We start from the raw sequence: 24,889 nt of genomic DNA, 5'->3' as shown, positions 1-24,889 counted from the left end.
GCAGGATGTTCCTTATTATGGCGACGCCGCTCGGCCTGGGAGTCTGGCAGAGGGGGTGTGTGTGTGTTGGGCGGGGGGGATCTCCTCTGGCGGGCGAGGCGAGGATGCCCCCTGCAGCCCCGAATAGGCACCCACTGGCTGTTCCCCGCCTCTCTCACACACATGTAGCCTAATTTAAATATGCAGCGTTTAAAATAGATGTATTTAATTTAGTAACCTTATTTCCAATAGTGTAAGAACATAGATAACCTATAATTCACATGTTCTATATGTGTGAGCATACAAGCATTTCTCAACGTCTGGCCATGCCTTCCGCCTGGCTACTCCAACCTCGGCCAACAGCTCCGCCCAAGCCTCTCCAGGTTCTCCTTTACCCAAATCCAGATAGCAGATGTTCTGAAAGAGCTGCAAAACCTGGACCCGTACAAATCAGCTGGGCTTGACAATCTGGACCCTCTATTTCTGAAACTATCTGCCGCCATTGTCGCAACCCCTACTACCAGCCTGTTCAACCTCTCTTTCATATCGTCTGAGATCCCCAAGGATTGGAAAGCTGCCGCAGTCATCCCCCTCTTCAAAGGGGGAGACAACCTGGACCCAAACTGCTACAGACCTAAATCCATCCTGCCCTGCCTATCTAAGGTCTTTGAAAGCCAAGTCAACAAACAGGTCACTGACCATCTCGAATCCCACCGTACCTCCTCCGCTGTGCAATCTGGTTTCCGAGCCAGTCACAGGTGCACCTCAGCCACGCTCAAGGTACTAAACGATATCATAACCGCCATCGATAAAAGACAGTACTGTGCAGCCGTCTTCATCGACCTTGCCAAGGCTTTTGACTCTGTCAATCACCATATTCTTATCGGCAGACTCAGTAGCCTCGGTTTTTCTGATGACTGCCTTGCCTGGTTCACCAACTACTTTGCAGACAGAGTTCAGTGTGTCAAATCGGAGGGCATGCTGTCCGGTCCTCTGGCAGTCTCTATGGGGGTGCCACAGGGTTCAATTCTCGGGCCGACTCTTTTCTCTTTATATATCAATGATGTTGCTCTTGCTGTGGGCGATTCCCTGATCCAGTTTATCAGTGCCATCCATTTTGTCACTAAAGCACCTTATACCACCCACCACTGCGACCTGTATGCTCTAGTCGGCTGGCCCTCGCTACATATTCGTCGCCAGACCCACTGGCTCCAGGTCATCTACAAGTCCATGCTAGGTAAAAATCCGCCTTATCTCAGTTCATTGGTCACGATGGCAACACGCACCCGTAGCACGCGCTCCAGCAGGTGTATCTCACTGATCATCCCTAAAGCCAACACCTCATTTGGCCGCCTTTCGTTCCAGTTCTCTGCTGCCTGTGACTGGAACGAATTGCAAAAATCGCTGAAGTTGGAGACTTTTATCTCCCTCACCAACTTCAAACATCTGCTATCTGAGCAGCTAACCGATCGCTGCAGCTGTACATAGTCTATCGGTAAATAGCCCACCCAATTTTACCTACCTCATCCCCATACTGTTTTTATTTATTTACTTTTCTGCTCTTTTGCACACCAATATCTCTACCTGTACATGACCATCTGATCATTTATCACTCGTGTTAATCTGCAAAATTGTAATTATTCGCCTACCTCCTCATGCCTTTTGCACACAATGTATATACTCCCTTTTTTTCCTACTGTGTTATTGACTTGTTAATTGTTTACTCCATGTGTAACTCTGTGTTGTCTGTTTACACTGCTATGCTTTATCTTGGCCAGGTCGCAGTTGCAAATGAGAACTTGTTCTCAACTAGCCTACCTGGTTAAATAAAGGTGAAATAAAAATAAATAAAACAGGCTACACAAGGTTCCAAAATATTGTCACGGTGGCCTATTCAAACTGGTTGAATGACTAGACACGGCTTCAAAACATTCACACCTGGCCCACTGGTCAATCAAAGAAATGCTCCCATGTCGATGTAATCAGACGCACAAAAAAGACAGCGTTTTGATCCAAAGATATTTAGATCTGTCTTTGTTGTGCGTCTGATTAAATCACCATAGGAGCAGTCTACCAGTTGCCGACATTCCTTTTTCCCTTGACGTTCTTCTTTCCTGCACCTGATAAATTGGATATGCATGTTTCTCTTTTCCATTGGTCAATCAGTCGTCTGTTCTCCATAAAGCTCCTGCCTTGCTTGCTGCTTTGTAGACTATTTAGATCTACTGTGTACGCTGCAACCTGAACTCAGAGATAGACGTAACATAGTAAAGTAAATCCGGAGTACCCCAATTAGTATGTTATGTTTCGTATGATATGTATTCATTTGTGGATGTCCATCATCCATTTTGTATAAGTTATAAATTTACATTTGTGTGATGTTACAAATTCCAAATTGTCTGTGATGAAATTCAAACACGCAATCTTTTGGTTGGTAGATGTTTGTGTTATATATTTTTGCCTTAAGTAACCTGTCTTATGTAAGAATACTAAAGGTAACATTATTATTTTGAGTGTCCCTTATTTACGTTTACTATGTTACTTCTAGTCTGAGACTAGGCTGCACATTCGCTCTCTTCCCCCTGTGCTCCCAGAGTGGGCCTGGTGGACAGAAAATTTGACAATGTGATTTGAGAGCACAAAACATTATGTAGGCAAATTATCCTATTGGGGGGGGGATGTCTGAATACTCGGGAGCCCAAACTTCATGACAATTACTGGTTCAGGTTGCACATCAAAATATCTTGAGTTGTGCATTCTTGCATGGATTAAAACATTTATTGAATCATACTTAGTAGGCCTACACTTCTTAATAAAGCACACTGAATGACTTTAAAGAATCGTGTGACCCACAATAAGAATCCATCCACCTTTGATGAGCGATCAGCAAGACAATAGAATCGAGAGCCTGTGAGACTTGATGGTGCACTAAATGGCATTGCTGAGAATTTTTCATCAATGTTCCTCTTGATAGCCTATAAAGTAATCCAAAAAAGATGTTTTTAAGAATCTAACTGTAATCTGACTACTATATACCTAATCCCCATTACATGTAATCCGTTACTACCCAACCCTGCATACAAACACACACCTCCCAGTGAAAAAACACAGGGGCCGAGGTAGAGCACATTCCACACTGCAGGGCGCATGGGTGCAACTCCAGATTACCAGGGATGTGTCTGAGTTCAAAACAACTGGGAACTTGAAAATCTCTGACTTCTGAGTGTTCCAAGACTACTTTGAACTAGGAAAAAACTAGCTCCGACTGATAATCTTTTTGAACGGTCATCCAACTCGGAATTCAAGTCAGGAACTCCTGCCTCTTTCTAAAACTCAGACTTTCCAACCTGAAGATCACTGAAGTCATAATAAAAAATTCCCCTGAGTTCCCAGTTGTCTTGAAAGTACCATTAGGCCAACCAGAGTCAGAGGGCCTTCACACCAACATATCCGGTGATTCTACAGTAAAAGTAAACTGAGTCACATTCAGTAGCCTAGGCTAGAGGCACAGGGAAAAACGTTTTGAAACATTTAACTGAACTTCAGTCCAGGTCAGTCCATCTCGATGCGTTTCTATGTTGTTGCCTAGGTTACTCTACTGCTATGACCCTGGGTTATTTTCCCATTTCATTATACTGAGGTGACATTAGCCTATTACTATTGGGCATGTGAGTACATGTTCCCATGAGAAGTACCACTCTCCTGCCATTTTCTCACTTGTCCTTTGTACTTTCGAGAACAGTTCTGCAGCTGAAGGCAAGGAGAAGAAAATGACTTTCTGTTGACTAAAGGAGTGTCTTCTGATGTAATGGTTTTTAAATATTTAAAACGGTACAAAATGGCATCAAGCTGAATTACACACAATGCATTACAAAACACCATAATTATACAAATATGTCTTTCCTGATTCCCTTACCCTGACAAAAGTTGATAAAAATTCTGGGATTGTTGGTTTATTTGGCGGCTGTATAAAAAACACCTCTTCCTTTCTTGGGGGACAACACAACTATACTCATTTTATAGGCTAGTACTGTTTCATCACTCTGCAGAGAGAAGGCTCCATGTGTGTACTCTTAAATGATCAAACCAATCAAGGAATAACTAGAAACCAATCAATCATTTGAAATAATCATCCTAAATGTAGCTAGGTGACAACCACATCAGTCATGGATAAAAACCTTCCTCGCAGCAGTTATATCAACTCAAGTAAGAAAAGACAAGGGATGTACTTTGCATCTCCCTCACTCCATTCTTAGCTGTGGTGAGGATTATCAAATCCCATCAACACTGCTCTGTGTACTACCCAACACAAATCAGAGACACAGACAAACAAAAACCACTCGAAATGACACTTCAAATTTTGAGTGTTTTTTTGTTCAGTTTTGTTTCAAAATAAAGACTCACATCATTGTTTAGAGACAATCTACAACAGGAGTTACAAAAAATAGTTGCCCAGGCAATAAACATACACAGGTTTCTGTTATAACTATACACATTATGGTTACAGGTGGTGCTCCTATTCATATACACAAGGCTCGCTGCCCCAAATGTACACCGTGTCGCTGCCGTCTGCCACAGCGGTAATCATGGTTACAGAGGGCAAGACAGGCGACGCCCGGTCTTTTCCCGGGGGACATGGACATATGATATGATACATCACTTTTACAGGACTAATATAGGTCAAAAAAACAAAACACCACTCTCCTCTTTTCTGTACAATCCATGGTTTCACTTCACCCCCCCTGAGAGAGGAGGGGGGAGATTGGGGTTCGAGGTAGACTCAGCGATGACAGTACACCTTAGAGCTACTTCCTTCTTCGAGACTTAAGTAACAACACCTTTCATATATCATGCCTCAAGATGAGCCAATAGTGGGTAGTGTTGGCAGATTTGAAATAGGTTGTTGTGGACGTCTGCAAGCAGGAAGTCGCTCCGTTGTGTACGATGTCATATCACGGCATCTACCTTTAAACTCATGACCCCTCACCCCCTTCCCTCAGAATTCCTATAAAAGATCTAAAAAACAAATACAGCTTCAAGTTAAAGCAGAAAATACTACTAACAGTGTGTCCTGTGGTGGTGGTAACAATCCCCAAACTACACCGCAAACGCTTTGCGTGTTCCGTAAGCGTAATGTTTTCGGACTGCTACACCAGAAGGGGGAAACCACTTTATCAGTCATTTACACTTCAGCCAGGTCTCTCTCTGCGTTTTAAATAGACTTGAAGTGTAAAAAGACTTGTCTCGTTGATTTCAGTGGATTTGCTTCAACTGTGGGTAACGGATGTTTAGTAAACGGACAAGCCACGTTTGCAGTGTAGTTTGGGGGTTGGGGAGGTGGTGTAGTTCAGGGGTTGGGGAAGTGAATTATATTGAAGCAGTGAGTGGAAGGTCAAACGAGATGGTGGTGGTGGGGGGGGGGCTTTGTACAAGTACTACGCAGTATAGAAAGGGCTTTTCAAAACAAAAATTTGATATTACAATTTACAATATACAACAACTTATATGTCACAACCAAGGAGGTGAGAATATACACTGAAATGCACAATAGTTTTTCTAAGATTTTAGTTTTTTGTGTGAGTTTTTTTTTCTTTTATATCGTCTGATACCAAAAAGGGTGGTAAATCACTTTTACATTACAAGGGTTTACAAATGTACAATTATACAGTCAGAAATATGTGTTCACTACTAGGATACATTATAGATACAGATTCAACATCAAAAACCAGAAAAACTACAAAGTTTTATATATATATTTATATATATATATATGCAAAGGTCTACACCAAGTATACACGCTATATATAGAAGCAAGACCGGAAACGAATCTCCCATGCTAAATGATCTGTGTGCTGGTAAGCTCATGGCGTGCGTGTGTAGCATGTGTGGTGTGCATGTCTGTTTGTGTACAGTGTGTGTTTTCGGAGTTGGTGACGCCGTCAGACAAATTAAATACGTTTGTTCCATCCCATACTTGCGATGGGACAGTGTGTGCGCCGCAGCAGTAGCAACAAAGTTAAATGATTCTAATTTATTTAAAAGACGAATAAAGGAAAAAAAAAAAAAAAAGGGAGAATGAATGAAGGAGTGGGATGCTTGGGTTGGGGGAGGGGCTAAATTAACCAAGGCTTCCTGTTTAGACAGGCCCCTCCCAATGGGCTACCATGGGGGTAAGAGTGAACGGGACAGTTGGAGTATTTAAAGAGGGTTCTACATTATGTAATTGGGGGGTAGGATAGTAGTTTACATGATCTCATTAGGAGGGGAATAAAGGGGAGGGGTGGTGTATATATAGGGTTATGGGTGTCGGGAATAATGGGGTATATATTGATAGTAGTTTACACGATGCCACTAGGCGGGCCACTCCGTTCTTCATGTAGGGTATAGGCCAGGGGTTATGGTACAGAAGACAAGACATTCCAATACAACGTCAGCTGTGCACAGAGAGAGGGTGGTCGGCCTTTATGTTGAATGGCCACCATTCCTCCAACACCCAGCAGGTGATCTACTGCACACGGCCGACGTACATGTTGGTCCATCTTGTCCTTAAGGGTTAGGGTGTAAGGGTTGTAGTTTACATGATGCCATTGGGAGGGCCACAGAGAGGGCCCAGGTCCACTCCATTCTTCATGTAGTATTTCTCCAGCTTAGCCAGAATGTGTTTGCCATACGTATACTTCCTCAGAGTGGAGATGTGGGGCCGGATCTGATGGGGAGAGAGGGAGAAATAAGTATACACACTATTGCATAACCATTGAAACATATATTTCTAGAGCTTTGGGATAACACTAATGAAAAAACGCTATACAAAATAAATCACACACACACACACGTCCCAACCTTGTGCATTACGATCTTCCTCTGTGTTGGTTCAGCCACGTCAATCATCTTCTGAACCACATAGTTGGCGTACTGGTCCTTCATCATGGTGTACAAGGCGCTGTGGGGCCCCTCCGTCAGGCTACACACCTCGTCTATCAACACGGCCCGCTCTGCACGGGACGCATGGCTCACACACTTCTCCACCACATTACTGCAGAGAGAGGCTGAGTTAGCCACGGATTCTGCTCGGCCTTTTGCGTTCTAGGCCAGGTTAACTGTAACTTTGTGACAACCACAGATACAAAACGGGTTTATAAACCATGTTCCCTCTAAGCTACGCATGGGCACGCAGCTCTCCTGGGACTGTCGCGCAGAATAAACATCAAACCGCGCAGAGAAGCAAAAGATTTAACTTCACTCAACTAGTTTTCCCTTTTAGTTAACCTCTTGAAACTAGGGGGCACTATTTTTATTTTTGGAAAAGTAACGTTCCCAAAGTAAACCGGTTATTTTGTCAGGACAAGATGCTAGAATATGCATATAATTGAAAGCTTAGGATAGAAAACACTAACGTTTCCAAAACTGTAAAAATATTGCCTGTGAGTATAACAGAACTGATATTGCAGGCGAAAGCCTGAGAAAAATCCAATCAGGAAGTGACTCTTATTTAGAAACCTCTGCGTTCCTATGCGTCCCTGTTGAGCAGTGAAAGGGATATCAACCAGATTCCTTTTTCTATGGCTTCCCTAATGTGTATAGTGTCACAAGACATAGTTTCAGGCTTTTATTTTGAAAAATGAGCGTGAAGGACAACTTTGCGTCAGTGGTCAGCTGGTGGCTCTCAGAGTGATTTGTGCGTAATAGACAAATGCGGCCATTGTTTCACTCGCTCCTACTAAGAAGCCAACTGTCCCGGTTGATATATTATCGAATAGATATTTGAAAAGAGGGCAAACACCTTCCACTGGATGTCATAAGGTGAATTCACCAATTTGTAAGTCGCTCTGGATAAGAGCGTCTGCCAAATGACTTAAATGTAAATGTAAAAACACCTTGAGGATTGATTATTAAAAAAACTGCCATGTTTCTGTCGATATTATGGATCTAATTTGGAATATTTTTCGGCGTTGTCGTGACCGCAGTTGCCGGTGGATTTCTCAACCAAACATGAAGAACAAACGGAGGTATTTCGGCTATAAAAATGATCTTTATGGAACAAAATGAACATTTGCTGTCTAACTGGGAGTCTCGTGAGTGAAAACATCCGAAGCTCATCAAAGGTAAACGATTTAATTTTCGTGACCAAGTTACCTACTGCTAGCTGGACATAATGCTATGCTAGGCTATCAATAAACTTACAAATGCTTGTCTTGCTTTGGCTGTAAAGCATCATTTCAAAATCTGAGATGACAGGGTGATTAACAAAAGGCTAAGGCTGTGTTTCACTATATTTCACTTGTGATTTCATGAATATTTTCTAGTAATATTTTTTGTCCGTTGCGTTATGCTAATTAGTGTCAGTTGATGACAATTCTCCCGGATCCGGGAGCGGTAGTTTCAAGAGTTAACACTACCTATGTGAGAATTGTGATCGAATCAACTCAAGATTAGCCACTTTCAACGCAACATACCGAAACAAAATTGCACAAGATATTTTCTTGTAGGCAGAGTGCATTGGAGTAACATTTTCTGTAATTATGGTTGGGAATATGAATTCATTTTATTTTGTACAGTGGTTTCTTGTGTCAAACAACATTTTCAGTCACGTCCTTGTCTGAAGGACAAGTGGATAAACAGGTTCACGTCAAGCCCTGTATGCTTTTTTCCAAGTCTCATGGAACGTAGGCCTACATTGAACACCACACATTGTCTGTAGGCTGAATGATATAACAGTTATTTGCATGTTAAAATGTTATGGGATGCATGTTCTCCATTGTTTTTGATGGTAGGCCACTCTGGTAGGCCTACATTATGATCCAATAGCTACAGTAGTCTACTTGGCCACTGTTATAACTAACAAAGCGGTTTGCGCTGAGCAGACCAGAAATTTGGTCAATGACTAAAAATGATAAACCAATATGATTGCTTGATGTGTGAGTGTGTACCTGGCAAACTTGTGTTGGCTGAGCCCCAGTACGTTTCCTCTGATCTCAGCTACTATCTTACTCTTGTCCTCCGCTCTGCCGTGTTCTAATACATGCTGGATCACATAGTTACCATACTGGTCCTGGACAGAGAGAGAGATTTACACACAGTTTGGCATTTAGCTAGTTGACCATTTAGCTAGTTGTTCAACCAGATCCAGCCTTAAACACAAAACAGAATGTCAATGTGATGACAATGTCCTGATCTGGACATCAGCAGATGCAAAACAAACATTTTATAAATTTTGCAGCAAAATGTCTGGTGAAACCGGTGGTATGCGTGTGTTACCTGCACCAGTTGTTCAGTGTGTTGGTGCAGCTCCTCCAGAATGGGCAGGGTCTGGTCTGGAAGGCAGTGTTCTAGAATACGCTGGATCACTCTACAGCCGTAGGGGTGGGTGGAGAGGGCAAACACCTGCAGAGAGAGACACACACACACACACCTAGACCTTAACACACCTGACATAACTGATAGTTCATTCACACACCCACACCAGTGAAAGACTGAAGAAAGCCAATTCTCAATTACCTACTTAACTAGACAAACAATCACTAACATCCACACAACTATCTCGTGAGTGGGAATGGAAACACGCAGGAACGTGAAAATTGGTACAATTGAAAAATCCAAGAGCCCAATCCAATGTGACTAATAAACAGACAATCTTTATGTGAGCTGATAAACCACAATATCTAGTGCATTAGCTCACTCTCCCAGTCAGCTAAGCACAGGCACATTATTCTCTTTAAAAACACACTCTTTATGGTAATTTTTTACCTTTAGCCAGTGGATGGAAGAACGTTGCCGCTGGTCTGCCACTGGGCTGCTGTTGTCATTAACATGGTGACCCACGTGTTCCCTGCAGGCCATGTGTGTGTGTGTGTGTGAGTGAGAGAGAGAGAGTGTGCGCGTCACCCACCTGTCCCTTGAAGGCGTCTATTATGAAGTGTAGTGCGTGGGGCTGAACACACTCAATACACTTCTGCACCACGTGGTTGCCGTTCTGATCCTTCACACACTTCAATACATGGCCATCCAGCTCCCGCACCATCTCACTCTGCAAAACAACACACACACAGGGTTAGAGATAGCTGAACACACCAAAGCACACAGTCTATAGTTGCTATTTGCTTGGAGGCTCCTCATACACAGACGATGTGCACACACAAACGGCAGTACAATACGTACTATAACTTGTTGGTCTGAGGGGATGAACTCCAGGGCCTTCTGTATGACTCTACAGCCATACATCTGCAGGGCCAGAGACAGGACATGACCCCTGATCCTCTCTGCTAGAGCCAGCTTTTGGTCCAGACTGCCAAACTACACAAAGAGGAAGACCGAGAGGGAGAAGAGAGAACAGCTAACAAACACTTCTGGATGATGCACAGTGCCTTCAAAAAAAAGTATTCACACCCCTCGACTTTTCCCCATATTGTTGTGTTACAGCCTGAATTTAAAATGGACTAAATTGAGCTGTGTCACTGACCTACACACAATACCCCATAATGTCAAGGTGGAATTATGTTTTCAAACATTTTTACAAATGAAAAGCTGAAATGTCTAGAGTCAATAAGCATTCAACCCCTTTGTTATGGCAAGCCTAAATTAGTTCAGGAATAAAAATGTGTTTAACAAGTCCCATAAGTTGCATGGGCTGTGTGCAATAAGTGTTTATTAACATAATTTTTTTAAATGACTACCTAACACCTGTACCCCACACACACAATTATGTGTAAGCAGTGAATTTCAAACACAGATTTAACCACAAAAACCAGCGAGGATTTCCAATGCGTCGTAAAGAACGGCACCCATTGGTAGATTGGTAAAAATACAATAAGTAGACATTGAATATCGCTTTTAGCATGGTGAAGTTATTAATTACACTTTGGGTGTATCAATACACCCAAAGATACAGGCGTCCTTCCTAACTCAGTTGCCGGAGAGGAAGGAAACCACTCAGGGATTTTACCGTGAGGCAATGGTGACTAAAACAGTTAGAGTTTAATGGCTGTGATAGGAGAAAACAGACGATGGATCAACAACATTGTAGTTACTCCACAATTCTAACCTAATTGACAGAGTGAAAAAGGAAGCCAGTAAAGAAAAGAAATATACCAAAATATGCATCCTGTTTGCAATAACACACTAGAGGAATACTGCAAAAAAAATGTGGCAAAGAAATTCACTTTATGTCCTGAATACAAAGCATTACTAAGGGGCAGATCCAACACATCACTGAGTACCACTCTTCATATTTTCAAGAATGGTGGCGGCTGCACCATGTTATGGGTATGCTTGTAAATCGGCAAGGAATATGGTTACAGGACAAAAAGAAACGGAATAGAGCTAAGCATAAGCAGAATCCTAGAGGAAAACCTGGTTGAGTGTGCTTTCCAACAGACACCGGGAGACAAATTCACCTTTCAGCAGGACAGTAGCCTAAAACACAAGGCCAAACACACTGGAGTTGTTTATCAAGACGACATTGAATGTTCCTGAGTGGCCTAGTTAAAGTTAAATCAGCTTGAAAATCTATGCAAGACCTGAAAATGGCTGCCTATCAATGGCCAATCGGACAGAGATGGAAGAATTAAAAAAATAGAATAAAAATGAGAAAATATTCTACAATCCAGGTTTACAAAGCTCTTACAGAGACTCACCCAGAAAGACTCACAGCTGTAATCACTGCCAACAGTGATTACAGCTGTGAGTCTTTCTGAGTAAGTCTCTAAAATCCTGTTTTCACATTGTCATTATAGTGTAGAATTGTTTTGGTTTTTTTCCATTTTGAATTCAGGCTGTAACAACAAATGTGGAATAAGCCAGAGGGTATGTATGAATACTGTCTGAAGGCCCTGTAGCATTCACAACACACCATTTACACAGAGACAGGACTGTTAGAAATTAGCCCCCCCCCAATACACACAACTCAAAGAACTTCTGGATTAGGTGCCTGGCAAAAAAACACACAATCCCCCCCGTTATGTTGATACCAACATAACATTCACACAAACCTCAAAGAACTTCTGGATGACGTAGTTTCCGAAGACGTCGACCATGAGTTGATAGGCAGCCTGGAGGATCTCACTGAAGACTAGCTGACGCTCTGCTGAGCTGGCCCTCTCCAACTTCAACTGGATAAACCTGGAGGGGAAAATAGTTATTTTCATTATCATCTTTGAGGGATAAAAAAAGTTACCGGTTTCACGAGAAATCATGGTAAAATTCCCAACAATTAGTATTACCGTTTCTAACTTTAATTATCCATTAAATCGTTTGATTACCGTGGTTTGAAAAACTCATGGTAAATACTGTTGAGCATCAACCAAAGTTAGCAACAGTCTGACGCAGATGCAGCATGCAACGTGGGTTTTGTTTTGTGTGAAAACATGGCAGAAGGTAGTGACAGCACTCCGGAGATTTTTCAGCCTTCTAAGAGGACCAAGTGGTTGTATTTTGGGTTTTACAAGAGTGCCGAGGGAAACTTAATCGAAGACGGTCACCTTGTCTGCAGAACCTGCAACACTTCAAATCGCTTGAGTGGTCTTCGTGACCACCACCCTCTACTTTATAGCGAATGCAAGGTCAACTAACTTTCACCTCAATGCATGATGTGGGGACTTCGGAATGGGGGAAAATGTCATGGTTTGTCCGTCTAACTTGCTAATAGCTTGTCTATAATGTAAACTGAAGCTTTCAGTGTTACCTACTCTTGTAAAAACACAACATGTTGTTCTGCTGTTGTATGTGTCGTGTGTCTGCAGACTCTATTCGCCCATTGCACACGATAACACATTATGTAGTTTAGTTATCCAACCAACACATTTTGTTCATTTAAAATTTGTCAGTTGTCAACTTGGTGGTAAAAGTGTTCCAACTGGAGAAACGCTATAGACTCCTATACAAAGACAATTGTTGGGCTCATTGCAATTACTATCACTGTCTTCTTAAGACTCATTTGTATTTATGTAAATTGTGCATGGTGTCATTGCATATAGTCAAATGCAACACAGATGGACTGTGTGTGTAATAATAATAATAATAATAATAATAATAATAATAATGTGACAACACCAATAATAATGCATTTGCTATTCCCTATTACAGAGTGGGTGTGCAACAGGCAAACCCAGTGATGCTATTGGTCCCTCATCTACAGTTGTGACAGACACTGAGCAAGCATTTAAAAAAGCAGGCTGCTTGTGAACCCACATCAAAACAAAATGCTCAGACCTCACTCCAAGCCCTTTCATATTACATTGCAAAGGACATGATGCCATTTCAAACTGTTGAGAGGCCTGTCTTTCTGAGGCTGATAAAGGTTGCCATGCTGCTAATTTAATTTGTTGTTTGTTTATTGGATTGCTTACCTAAGGTTGTGTTCTTAAAACCTGCACTAGGGAACATTTTACCTCATGGCCACAATGCCATTTTAAAATGTTATTATTTTAAATGGTTTATGCAAAACAAAAAGTGCATAGTGCTCTTAATTGTATTTGTTGGTTTTCAATATAAAACTTGGTGAAATTATTTCAGTGTATCAGTACTTTCTGAACATTTCCAGCACATTTTAACAATACCCCGATAATACAGATAATACAGCTAACCGCGATAATACAGATAATATAGCTAACCGCGATAATACAGCTAACCGCAATAATACAGCGAACCACAATAATACAGGTCACTATAATCACGATATTAAATTTTCATACAGTTTCATCTCTAGATTCAACATGTTCCTATATTTCTGCATTGGCAATGTAAGCTCCAAAACTTTCCATACCAATAAAGTGTATTGAATTGCATTGAGGGGGTTGAGTAATAAGGAGAACGGGAGGAAAGAGAGACAAGGAAGAGGAGAGAGGGATGAGGAGAGAGATGAAAGACATGAGAGGGAATGTCATCAAGGTTTCTAAATAGAACATTCCAGTTGTAAAAGACATGTAGGTAGACCCAGCATCCAAGCAGACAACATCTGGAGTCCATCATTGAGGATGAGACAGTAGGTCTATGTTTTGGTACTGGACAGGAGTGATGAGAGATTATTTGTGTGGTCTACGTGTCTACCTGCTGCCGTGTTGGTCCTGACTGAACTCCATGATGTGTCTCTACCTGCTGCCGTGTTGGTCCTGACTGAACTCCATGATGTGTCTCTACCTGCTGCCGTGTTGGTCCTGACTGAACTCCATGATGTGTCTCTACCTGCTGCCGTGTTGGTCCTGACTGAACTCCATGATGTGTCTCTACCTGCTGCCGTGTTGGTCCTGACTGAACTCCATGATGCGTCTCTACCTGCTGCCGTGTTGGTCCTGACTGAACTCCATGATGTGTCTCTACCTGCTGCCGTGTTGGTCCTGACTGAACTCCATGATGTGTCTCTACCTGCTGCCGTGTTGGTCCTGACTGAACTCCATGATGTGTCTCTACCTGCTGCCGTGTTGGTCCTGACTGAACTCCATGATGTGTCTCTACCTGCTGCCGTGTTGGTCCTGACTGAACTCCATGATGTGTCTCTACCTGCTGCCGTGTTGGTCCTGACTGAACTCCATGATGTGCCCAGCAATCTCTCTCAGCTGCAGGTTGGGGTAGCGGTTGTTCCGGAAGTCTTCCAGGAGCCGGCTCCGCCCTGACGGCATCACATCCGACATTCCGTAACGTAGCCGTGACGATGGGAAGAGCTGGCTGCTGGGAGAGAAGAGGGAGGAGCCAGAACTGGCACTGCGATACTTGGCCTCCGCCCCCGGAGCAGCAGAAATGAAACGACCGCTGCCATTGGTCAGACCTCCTGTGGGGAGGGTTCAGAGTAGTGATGGTTAGTACTGGTTGGATAACATAATAATAACACTGATAGAATGTTATAATACACTAACTCTGAAAATACAATGCAAGTTATGTCAGCATTTTAATAGACTGCGTCACTCACCCAGGTTGAGGTTGGATGAGGAGCTGTGATTGGACAGAGATGGGGGTGGGGTTAGGGAGTGGGAGGGGCCTTGGTTGGGCAGGGGCATTCCGACAGGCCCGGGGGAGGAGCTAAAGCCAAGGGTTCCGTTGTAGAACCCCCCGTGACCAATGGGAGTGAGACTCGACTGTGTGCGTTTGTACAGGTCACTACTGCCGGTCAGAGAGTCACGACGAGAACCACTCCCACCACTGGAGTTAGCCACTGGAGGGAGACAGAGAGACCATTAAACACACACACACACACACACACAGCTGTCACTACAGTTAGCCGGTAGAGGGAGTTATACACAGAGGACAGCATTCTACAGACAGTTAAACACAATGAGAAGCCTCTCCATCCAGCCTATTGAATATCAGCCTTGGGTTGCACATGGATATAGAGGGAGAGAGATGAGACAATAAAACACCACACACACCTGCGGTCCCAAAGCCTCCCAGCGTAGCTCCCAATGTTGCTCCCAGTGAAGAGTTGCTCTGACCGAACCCCAGAGAGGCAGAGCCAGGGCCTTGCTGGGCGGAGCCTGTAAAGAAAACAACATATCACCTTCATTAATCTACATTTGTTTCGGAATTTAAAATGGTAAATTAAATAATATTTGCACACACATTTTGGCCATGTTCCAGGCTGACTACATTGCAGACCCCAGCGGGATCTAACGTCTGTATAGATATTTGACAAATCAACTAAACTCGTAATAATATAGGAATCTGATGCCCGATTGTGAAGTCGATGAAATGGCATGCATCCATTGAAACGTCTGCAATGTAGTTTGCCTGGAACACAACATCTGTCAATTCACCGTTTTGTTTTCACTCACAGTACGTTGTTTGGCTACCTTGAGAGAAGAGGGAGGAGCTCTGGGAGGAGTTGCTGAGAGAGGAGGATCCATAAAAGGAGTTTCCTGACATAGCCCCTCCCCCCTGCTGCTGAGGCTGCTGGGATTGCATGCCTCGGAACTGACCATTGGCCCCGCCTCCCATACCGCCGTTAGCCCCGCCACCCGCAGCTGCTGCAGCCGCCACTGGAGAGGCAGAGCGAGAGAGAGGGGCAGAGCAAGAGAGAGGGGCAGAGCAAGAGAGAGAGAGAGAGAGAGGGGCAGAGAGCGAGAGAGAGAGAGAGAGAGAGAGAGAGGGGCAGAGAGCGAGAGAGAGCGAGAGGGGCAGAGAGCGAGAGAGAGCGAGAGGGGCAGAGAGCGAGAGAGAGCGAGAGGGGCAGAGAGCGAGAGAGAGCGAGAGGGGCAGAGAGCGAGAGAGAGCGAGAGGGGCAGAGAGCGAGAGAGAGAGAGAGAGGGGCAGAGAGAGAGAGAGAGAGAGCGAGAGGGGCAGAGAGCGAGAGAGAGAGCGAGAGAGGCGAGAGAGAGAGCGAGAGAGAGAGCGAGAGGGGCAGAGAGCGAGAGAGAGCGAGAGGGGCAGAGAGCGAGAGGGGCAGAGAGCGAGAGGGGCAGAGAGCGAGAGGGGCAGAGAGCGAGAGGGGCAGAGAGCGAGAGGGGCAGAGAGCGAGAGGGGCAGAGAGCGAGAGGGGCAGAGAGCGAGAGGGGCAGAGAGCGAGAGGGGCAGAGAGCGAGAGGGGCAGAGAGCGAGAGAGGCAGAGAGCGAGAGGGGCAGAGAGCGAGAGAGAGCGAGAGGGGCAGAGCGAGAGGGGCAGAGAGCGAGAGGGGCAGAGCAGAGCGAGAGCGAGAGAGAGCGAGAGGGGCAGAGCGAGAGGGGCAGAGCGAGAGCGAGGGGGCAGCGAGGGGCGAGAGCGAGGCAGAGCGAGAGCGAGGGGCAGAGCGAGAGCGAGGGGCAGAGCGAGAGAGAGCGAGAGGGGCAGAGCGAGAGAGAGAGAGAGGGGCAGAGCGAGAGCGAGGGGCAGAGCGAGAGAGAGAGAGAGGGGCAGAGCGAGAGAGAGGGGCAGAGCGAGAGAGAGGGGGCAGAGCGAGAGAGAGGGGGGCAGAGCGAGAGAGAGAGGGGGCAGAGCGAGAGAGAGGGGCAGAGCGAGAGAGAGGGGCAGAGCGAGAGAGAGAGGGAGCGAGAGAGAGAGCGAGAGAGAGAGAGAGGGGCAGAGAGAGAGAGAGAGGGGCAGAGCGAGAGAGAGAGAGAGGGGCAGAGCGAGAGAGAGAGAGGGGCAGAGCGAGAGAGCGAGAGAGAGGGGCAGAGCGAGAGAGAGAGCGAGGGGCAGAGCGAGAGAGAGAGAGAGGGGGCAGAGCGAGAGAGAGAGAGAGGGCAGAGCGAGAGAGAGAGAGAGGGGCAGAGCGAGAGAGAGAGAGGGGCAGAGCGAGAGAGAGAGAGGGGCAGAGCGAGAGAGAGAGAGGGGCAGAGCGAGAGAGAGGCAGAGCGAGAGAGAGAGAGGGGCAGAGCGAGAGAGAGAGAGGGGCAGAGCGAGAGAGAGAGAGGGGCAGAGCGAGAGAGCGAGAGCGAGAGAGAGGAGCAGAGCGAGAGAGAGGGGCAGAGCGAGAGCCAGAGCGAGAGAGAGGGGCAGAGCGAGAGAGAGGGGCAGAGCGAGAGAGAGGCAGAGCGAGAGAGAGGGGCAGAGCGAGAGAGCGAGAGAGCAGAGCGAGAGAGAGGGGCAGAGCGAGAGAGAGGGGCAGAGCGAGAGAGAGGGGCAGAGCGAGAGAGAGGGGCAGAGCGAGAGAGAGGGGCAGAGCGAGAGAGAGAGGGGCAGAGCGAGAGAGAGCGAGGGGCAGAGCGAGAGAGAGAGAGGCGCAGAGCGAGAGAGAGCGAGGCGCAGAGCGAGAGAGAGAGAGGCGCAGAGCGAGAGAGAGGCGCAGAGCGAGAGAGAGGCGCAGAGCGAGAGAGAGGCGCAGAGCGAGAGAGAGGCGCAGAGCGAGAGAGAGGCGCAGAGCGAGAGAGAGCGAGAGAGAGCGAGAGAGAGCGAGAGAGAGCGAGAGAGAGCGCAGGGCGAGAGAGAGCGAGGCGCAGGGCGAGAGAGAGCGAGGCGCAGGGCGAGAGAGAGCGAGGCGCAGGGCGAGAGAGAGCGAGGCGCAGGGCGAGAGAGAGCGAGGCGCAGGGCGAGAGAGAGCGAGGCGCAGGGCGAGAGAGAGCGAGGCGCAGGGCGGAGAGAGAGGCATAGCGAGGCAGAGAGAGAGGCATAGCGAGGCAGAGAGAGAGGCATAGCGAGGCAGAGAGAGAGGCATAGCGAGGCAGAGAGAGAGGCATAGCGAGGCAGAGAGAGGCATAGCGAGGCAGAGAGAGAGGCATAGCGAGGCAGAGAGAGAGGCATAGCGAGGCAGAGAGAGAGGCATAGCGAGGCAGAGAGAGAGGCAGGCAGAGAGAGAGGCATAGCGAGGCAGAGAGAGAGGCATAGCGAGGCAGAGAGAGAGGCATAGCGAGGCAGAGAGAGAGGCATAGCGAGGCAGAGAGAGAGGCATAGCGAGGCAGAGAGAGAGGCATAGCGAGGCAGAGAGAGAGGCATAGCGAGGCAGAGAGAGAGGCATAGCGAGGCAGAGAGAGGCATAGCGAGGCAGAGAGAGGCATAGCGAGGTAGAGAGAGGCATAGCGAGGTAGAGAGAGAGGCATAGGGAGGTAGAGAGAGAGGCATAGGGAGGTAGAGAGAGAGGCAGAGGGAGGTAGAGAGAGAGGCATAGGGAGGTAGAGAGAGAGGCAGAGGGAGGTAGAGAGAGAGGCAGAGGGAGGTAGAGAGAGAGGGAGGTAGAGAGAGGGAGGTAGAGAGAGAGGGAGGTAGAGAGAGAGAGAGAGAGGGGTAGAGAGTCTTTTTAAAATGTTCTTAACCTTTATTTAACTCAGAAGGTCAGTTTAGAACAAATTCTTATTTACAATGACAGCCTACAGGGGAACAGTGGGTTAACTGTCTTGTTCAGGGCGCAGAACGACAGATTTTTACCTTGTCAGCTCAGGGATTCAATCCAGCAACCTTTTTGGTTACTGACCCAACACTCCAACCACTAGAGGCTACCTGCCTCTAACCACTAGAGGCTACCTGCCTCTAACCACTAGAGGCTACCTGCCTCTAACCACTAGAGGCTACCTGCCTCTAACCACTAGAGGCTACCTGCCTCTAACCACTAGAGGCTACCTGCCTCTAACCACTAGAGGCTACCTGCCTCTAACCACTAGAGGCTACCTGCCTCTAACCACTAGAGGCTACCTGCCTCTAACCACTAGGCTACCTGCCTCTAACCACTAGAGGCCTCTAACCACTAACCACTAGAGGCTACCTGCCTCTAACCACTAGAGGCTACCTGCCTCTAACCACTAGAGGCTACCTGCCTCTAACCACTAGGCTACCTGCCTCTAACCACTAGGCTACCTGCCACCCCAGATGGAATGACAGTGTAAATGGAGGAGTGTGTTACCTGCTTGTGCAGCGGATGGAGAGATAATAACTGAGCCCGCGGGGGCCATGAGGCGTACAGGTCCGCCCCTAGATCCTGTGTTGACCACGAGCGCCCCCGTCTGGTCATAGTAGGCAGCTGGAGCTAGCATGGGATAGCCTGCAGAGAGAAACACGAGTTAGACCAGCATTTCCCAAACTCGGTCCTCGGGACCCCAAGGTGTGCACGCTTTTATTTCTTCCCCCCAACACTACACAGCTGATTCAAAGCTTGATGATTAGTTGATCATTTGAACCAGCAGTGTAGTGCTGAGGCAAAAACCTAAACGTGCACCCTTGGGGTCCCGAGGACCTTGTTTGGGAAAACTTGTGTTTGACCTGTGTGTGTGTGTCCGTAAACCGGTAATTGCCGGCTTTTGACAGATTAAAAAAACTAAAGGCCAATAAATAAAATTGTTGCTGGCGACAGGGATAGTGCTTTTTAATTAATTGATTTAAATACAAGTCAACTGAAAAACATTTGACAGTTATGCTTATGGGTCTAACGGTTAATTAGCATAATTTTGTGGAATTAAATTGGAGCATGTGTATTTATCACATGCGCACAGCCTACAGAGAGCCTATTTTGAGCACAATAGAGCTGCTGGGGTGAAATGTGCTTTTATGAACCCAGTCATTGTGCAACAACTAAAATAAATAACTTATTAAAAATGGTTTTGATCACCACAATTAAAGAGCTACTATTTTTATTTCTCAACTAGTGTGCCTCCCATTCATGTGCAATAGGCAAGGATGGGCATGTTATCAGAGCATCACCCACCGCTTTGCAATGTGAGCTGCAGGCAGGATGCATTTTGAAAACTGAACATTTCACTTCATATTATGAGGCATTTTTTACCTTGCTTAAAAGTAGCCTAGACCAAATCTGACCATGGAAACATGGAAGCAATTACTTTACAAAGACTTCCTTTCATATTCCATTGAAACCAGCATTTCTCTTGGTTTTCCTATCACCTTTCTTTCTTTGTAGGGAAAAGCCAAACGCACAATCCTAGTCATATTAGCAAACCATCCTAGTTGTTGCACCTTTAGATTCTCCCTCTAAGTCTCCAGTAGAGATTTTCATCTCATCAGGTGCACTGTTAAGAACGGTGTTTTCCCACAAATTGCATTTTGGAAAATGTTTGAAAATTGTCTACTTCATTACAGGAGTTGCATATTCTGTTTAGATTATGGTAATTAATCTAAATGTGATTTGTCATTCTGAGTACTGTCAGTGGACGACCTAATGGGTTACACACCCAATGCATATGGTTCAGGTAAATTTCTGAAATGGCCGGTAAATTTAAATATTGCCTGGGGCAACAGAAACCTGGTGTGTGTATTTGTGCGTATGCAAGCACAAGCATGTGAGTGTCTGTATGCGTCTCACCGGGCACTCCGGCAGCCAGCCCCTGTCCGAAGGCGAGCGCCGAGTTGACAGCTGCGGCGGAGATCAGCTGGTCATTCTGCTGACCCTGTGGACCTTGGCTAGGGGTCAGGGGTCTCTGGTTACCGCCCCCACGCATTACCTAGGAAACACAGGATACACAAAGCAATAGCCAATAAGAGGGCAGAGGGTCTGAAACGGGTGTTATCCTTAGTAAAATGCCATGGACACAACGTGACTGGGCAAATAATGTGCATGATTGCATCAATAATTACTCTACGCATGTTGAAACAATCTACAACCAAAGTGGTGAGCATTGAAAGACAGGCAAAAAATGTCTGACAGAAGATTTATCTAATAGGAGAGCAGTTGAGGAGAGGTCTAGCCAATAGGAAGCCACTGACCTGTTGTTGGTTCTGCTGGTTCTGTCCTTGAGCCTGTTGATTGGCTGAGTTGTTGGCAGCTGCAGCCTGTTGCTGGAACAGATTGGCTGGATACACTCCCCATGGAGTCACCCCGTAGTACTGAGGAGGCATCACCGCTGGGCCTGAATACACACACAGTAAATTGGTTGGCACATACAATGCCAGAATAGTGGGTTCAATTCCTTGGAGTATGCATATGTAAAAAGTATGCACGCATGACTGCAAGTTGCTAAATGACAGTTGAAGTCGTAAGTTTCCATACACCTTAGCCAAATACATTTAAACTCAGTTTAACAATTCCTGACATTCAATCCTAGTAAAAATGTCCTGTCTTAGGTCAGTTAAGATAAACACTTTACTATTTTTCTGATATTTCACATTCTTAAAATAGAGAGAATTATTTATTTCAGCTTTTTTCTTACATCGCATTCCCAGTGGGTCAGAAGTTTATACACACTCAATTAGTATTTGGTAGCATTGCCTTTAAAACCTCTTGGAACTCTAGGGGCAGTATTTCATTTTTGGACAAAAAACGTTCATTTAATTTGCGATTTTCATAAATGGTTAACATTGCGTTATGGTAATGAGCTTGAGGCTGTATTCACGATCCCGGATGGATACTATCGAGAGGTTTTAACTTGGGTCAAACTTTTCGGGTAGCCTTCCACAAGCTTGCCACAATAAGTTGGGTGAATTTTGGCCCGTTACACCAGCTGTCAGGAGGAACTGAGTCAGGTTTATAAGCCTCTTGCTCACAAACGCCTTTTCAGTTCTGCCCGCAAATTTTCTATAGCAATGGGGTCATTGTCCATTTGGAAGACCCATTTGCAACCAAGCTTTAACTTCCTGACTGATGTCTTGAGATGTTGTGTTTATTTGTATATATTATTTCCCTACCTCATGATGCCATCTATTTTGTGAAGTGCACCAGTCCCCCCTGCAGCAAATCACCCCCACAACATGATGCTGCCCCCCCCCCCCCCCGTGCTTCACGGTTGGGATGATGTTCTTTGGCTTGCGAGCATCCCTCTTTTTCCTCCAAACATAACAATGGTCATTATGGCCAAACAGTTCTAGTTTTGTTTCATCAGACCAGAGAACATTTCTCCAAAAAGTACAATCTTTCTCCCCATGTGCAGTTGCAAACCGTAGTCTGGCTTTTTTAATGGCGGTTTTGGAGCAGTGGCTTCTTCCTTGCTGAGTGGCCTTTCAGGTTATGTCGATATAGGACTCGTTTCACTGTGGATATAGATACTTTTGTACCCGTTTCTTCACAAGGTCCTTTGCTGCTGTTCTGGGATTGATTTGCACGTTACGCGACAAAGTACGTTCATCTCTAAGAGCCATAATGCGTCTCCTTCCTGAGCGGTATGACAGCTGCGTGGTCCCATGGTGTTTATACTTGCATACTATTGTTTGTACAGATGAACGTACCTTCAAGTGTTTGGAAATTGCTCACAAGTCTCCATTTTATGAGGTCTTTGCTGATTTCTTTTGATTTTCCCATGATGTCAAGCAAAGAGGCAGGTAGGGCTTGAAATACATCCACAGGTACACCTCCAATTGACTCAAATAATGTAAATTAGCCTATCAGAAGCTTATAAAGCAATGACATCATTTTCTGGATTTTTCCAAGCTGTTTAAAAGGCACAGTCAACTTAGTGTATGTAAACTTAACCCACTGGAATTGTGATGCAGTGAATTATAAGTGAAATAATCCGTCTGTAAACAATTGTTGGAAAAATTACTTGTGCCATGCAAAGTAGATGTCCTTACCGACTTGCCAAAACTATAGTTCGTTACCAATACATTTGTGGAGTGGTTGAAAAACAAGTTTTAAAAACTCAAACCAAAGTGTATGTAAACGTCCGACTTCAACTGTATATATAAACTAAACGTTCCCTCACTGTCAACTGCATTAATTTTCAGCAAACTTTACATGTGTAAATATTTGTATGAACATAACAAGATTCAACAACTGAGACATAAACTGAACAGGTTCCACAGACATGTGACTAACAGAAATTGAATAATGTGCCCCTGAACAAAGGCGGGGGGGCAAAATCAAAACTAACAGTCAGTATCTGGTGTGGCCACCAGCTGCATTACGTACTGCAGTGCATCTCCTCCTCATGGACTGCACCTGATTTGCCGGTTCTTGCTGTGAGATGTTACCCCACTCTTCCACCAAGGCACCTGCAAGTTCCCAGAAATTTCGGTCCGAGCCCTCACCCTCCGATCCAACAGGTCCCAGACGTGCTCAAAGGGATTGAGATCCGGGCTCTTCGCTGGCCATGGCAGAACAGACATTCCTGTCTTGCAGGAAATCACGCACAGAACGAGCAGTACGGCTGGTGGCATTGTCATGCTGGAGGGTCATATCAGGATGAGCCTGCAGGAAGGGTACCACTTGACGGAGGAGGATGTCTTTCCTGTAACGCAGATTGCCTGTAATGACATCAACCTCAGTCCGATGATGCTGTGACACACCGCCCCAGACCCTCCACCTCCAAATTGATCCCGCTCCAGAGTACAGGCCTCGGTGTAACACTCATTCTTTCAACAATAAATGTGAATCCGACCATCACTCCTGGTGAGACAAAACCGCAACTCGTCTGTGAAGAGTACTTTTTGCCAGTCCTGTCTGGTCCAGCGACGGTGGGTTTGTGCCCATAGGCGACGTCATTGCTGGTGATGTCTGGTGAGGACCTGTCTTTCAACCGGCCTACAAGCCCTCAGTCCAGCCTCTCTCAGCCGATTGCGGACAGTCTGAGCACTGATGGAGGGATTGTGCACTTCTGGTGTAACTCGGGCAGTTGTTGTTGCCATCCTGTACCTGTCCCGCAGGTGTGATGTTCAGCTGTACCAATCCTGTGCAGTTGTTACACGTGGTCTGCCACTGTGGACGATCAGTTGTCTGTCGCGTCTCCCTGTAGCGCAGTCTTAGGCGTCTCACAGTACGGATATTGCAATTTATTGCCCTGGCCACATCTGCAGTTCTCATGCCTCCTCATGCCTAAGGCACATGCCTAAGGCACATTCACGCAGATGAGCAGGGACCCTGGGCATCTTTCTTTTGGTGTTTTTCAGAGTCAGTAGAAAGGCCTCTTTAGTGTCATAAGTTTTCATAAATGACGTTAATTGCCTACCATCTGTAAGCTGTTAGTGTCTTAACGACCGTTCCACAGGTGCATGTTCATCAATTGTTTACGGTTCACTGAAAAAGCATGGGAACAGTGTTTAAAACCTGTTGAGGCTAGGGGGCAGTATTTTCACTTTTGGATGAAAGGCATGCCCAGAGTAAACGGCCTCCTACTCTTTCCCAGATGGGAATATATGCATAGTATTATTATCTGTGGATAGAAAACACTGAAGTTTCTAAAACTGTTTGAATTATGTCTGTGAGTATAACAGAACTCATATGGCAGACAAAAACCTGAGAAGAAATCCAAACAGGAAGTGAGAACTCAATTTAGAAAACAGTGCCATTGAATGTCCACCTTAGATATGGATGAGAATGCACTTCCTAGGGCTTCCACAAGATGTCACCGTCTTTAGATACTGGTTGTATGATTCTACTATATAGGTAGGGCGCATAACAGCTCTTTGAGTAGGTGGTCTGGCAGAAAGCCTCGGTTTCATTTTGCGCGGTCACGAGAGAGGGTTCTTACGTTCCTATGCTTTTCTTCAGACAATGAAATCCTCCGGTTGGAACCTTATTGCTGATTAATGTTTAAAACATCCTAAATATGGATTGCATACATCATTTGACTTGTTTCTAAGACCTGTAACGGAAGTTTGAGTTTTTGTCTGGAGGAATTGCTCGTGCTTTTTGAGGATTGAATGCTG

At 45.7% G+C, this 24,889-nt stretch overlaps 1 protein-coding gene across 4 annotated transcripts in view; it reads right to left on the bottom strand.

The window, feature by feature from the left end:
- Positions 1 to 4,331: 4,331 nt before the first annotated feature.
- Positions 4,332 to 24,889, bottom strand: part of pum1 (pumilio RNA-binding family member 1) — a 36,613-nt gene continuing 16,055 nt past the window's right edge. For 2 of the 4 annotated variants that reach the window (XM_064983294.1, XM_064983295.1), the window contains exons 11-24: positions 21,020 to 21,162; positions 20,619 to 20,757; positions 19,209 to 19,346; positions 15,735 to 15,938; positions 15,333 to 15,437; positions 14,876 to 15,118; positions 14,470 to 14,737; positions 11,964 to 12,093; positions 10,135 to 10,269; positions 9,866 to 10,003; positions 9,235 to 9,360; positions 8,907 to 9,028; positions 6,820 to 7,012; positions 4,332 to 6,685 (exon numbers count right to left, since the gene is read on the bottom strand). In XM_064983294.1, the coding sequence (XP_064839366.1) occupies positions 6,554 to 6,685; positions 6,820 to 7,012; positions 8,907 to 9,028; positions 9,235 to 9,360; positions 9,866 to 10,003; positions 10,135 to 10,269; positions 11,964 to 12,093; positions 14,470 to 14,737; positions 14,876 to 15,118; positions 15,333 to 15,437; positions 15,735 to 15,938; positions 19,209 to 19,346; positions 20,619 to 20,757; positions 21,020 to 21,162 (2,216 nt within the window). In that variant the 3' untranslated portion in view covers positions 4,332 to 6,553. The remainder of the gene's footprint in view (positions 6,686 to 6,819; positions 7,013 to 8,906; positions 9,029 to 9,234; positions 9,361 to 9,865; positions 10,004 to 10,134; positions 10,270 to 11,963; positions 12,094 to 14,469; positions 14,738 to 14,875; positions 15,119 to 15,332; positions 15,438 to 15,734; positions 15,939 to 19,208; positions 19,347 to 20,618; positions 20,758 to 21,019; positions 21,163 to 24,889) is intronic. The other 2 variants (XM_064983296.1, XM_064983297.1) reach the window with 1 other exon arrangement.

This window comes from Oncorhynchus masou, chromosome 13 (genome assembly GCF_036934945.1).
Source record: "Oncorhynchus masou masou isolate Uvic2021 chromosome 13, UVic_Omas_1.1, whole genome shotgun sequence".
Lineage (NCBI taxonomy): Eukaryota > Metazoa > Chordata > Actinopteri > Salmoniformes > Salmonidae > Oncorhynchus > Oncorhynchus masou.
The sequence above is the reverse complement of the archived record's forward strand: the minus strand, read 5'-3'. Positions and strand labels throughout refer to the sequence as shown.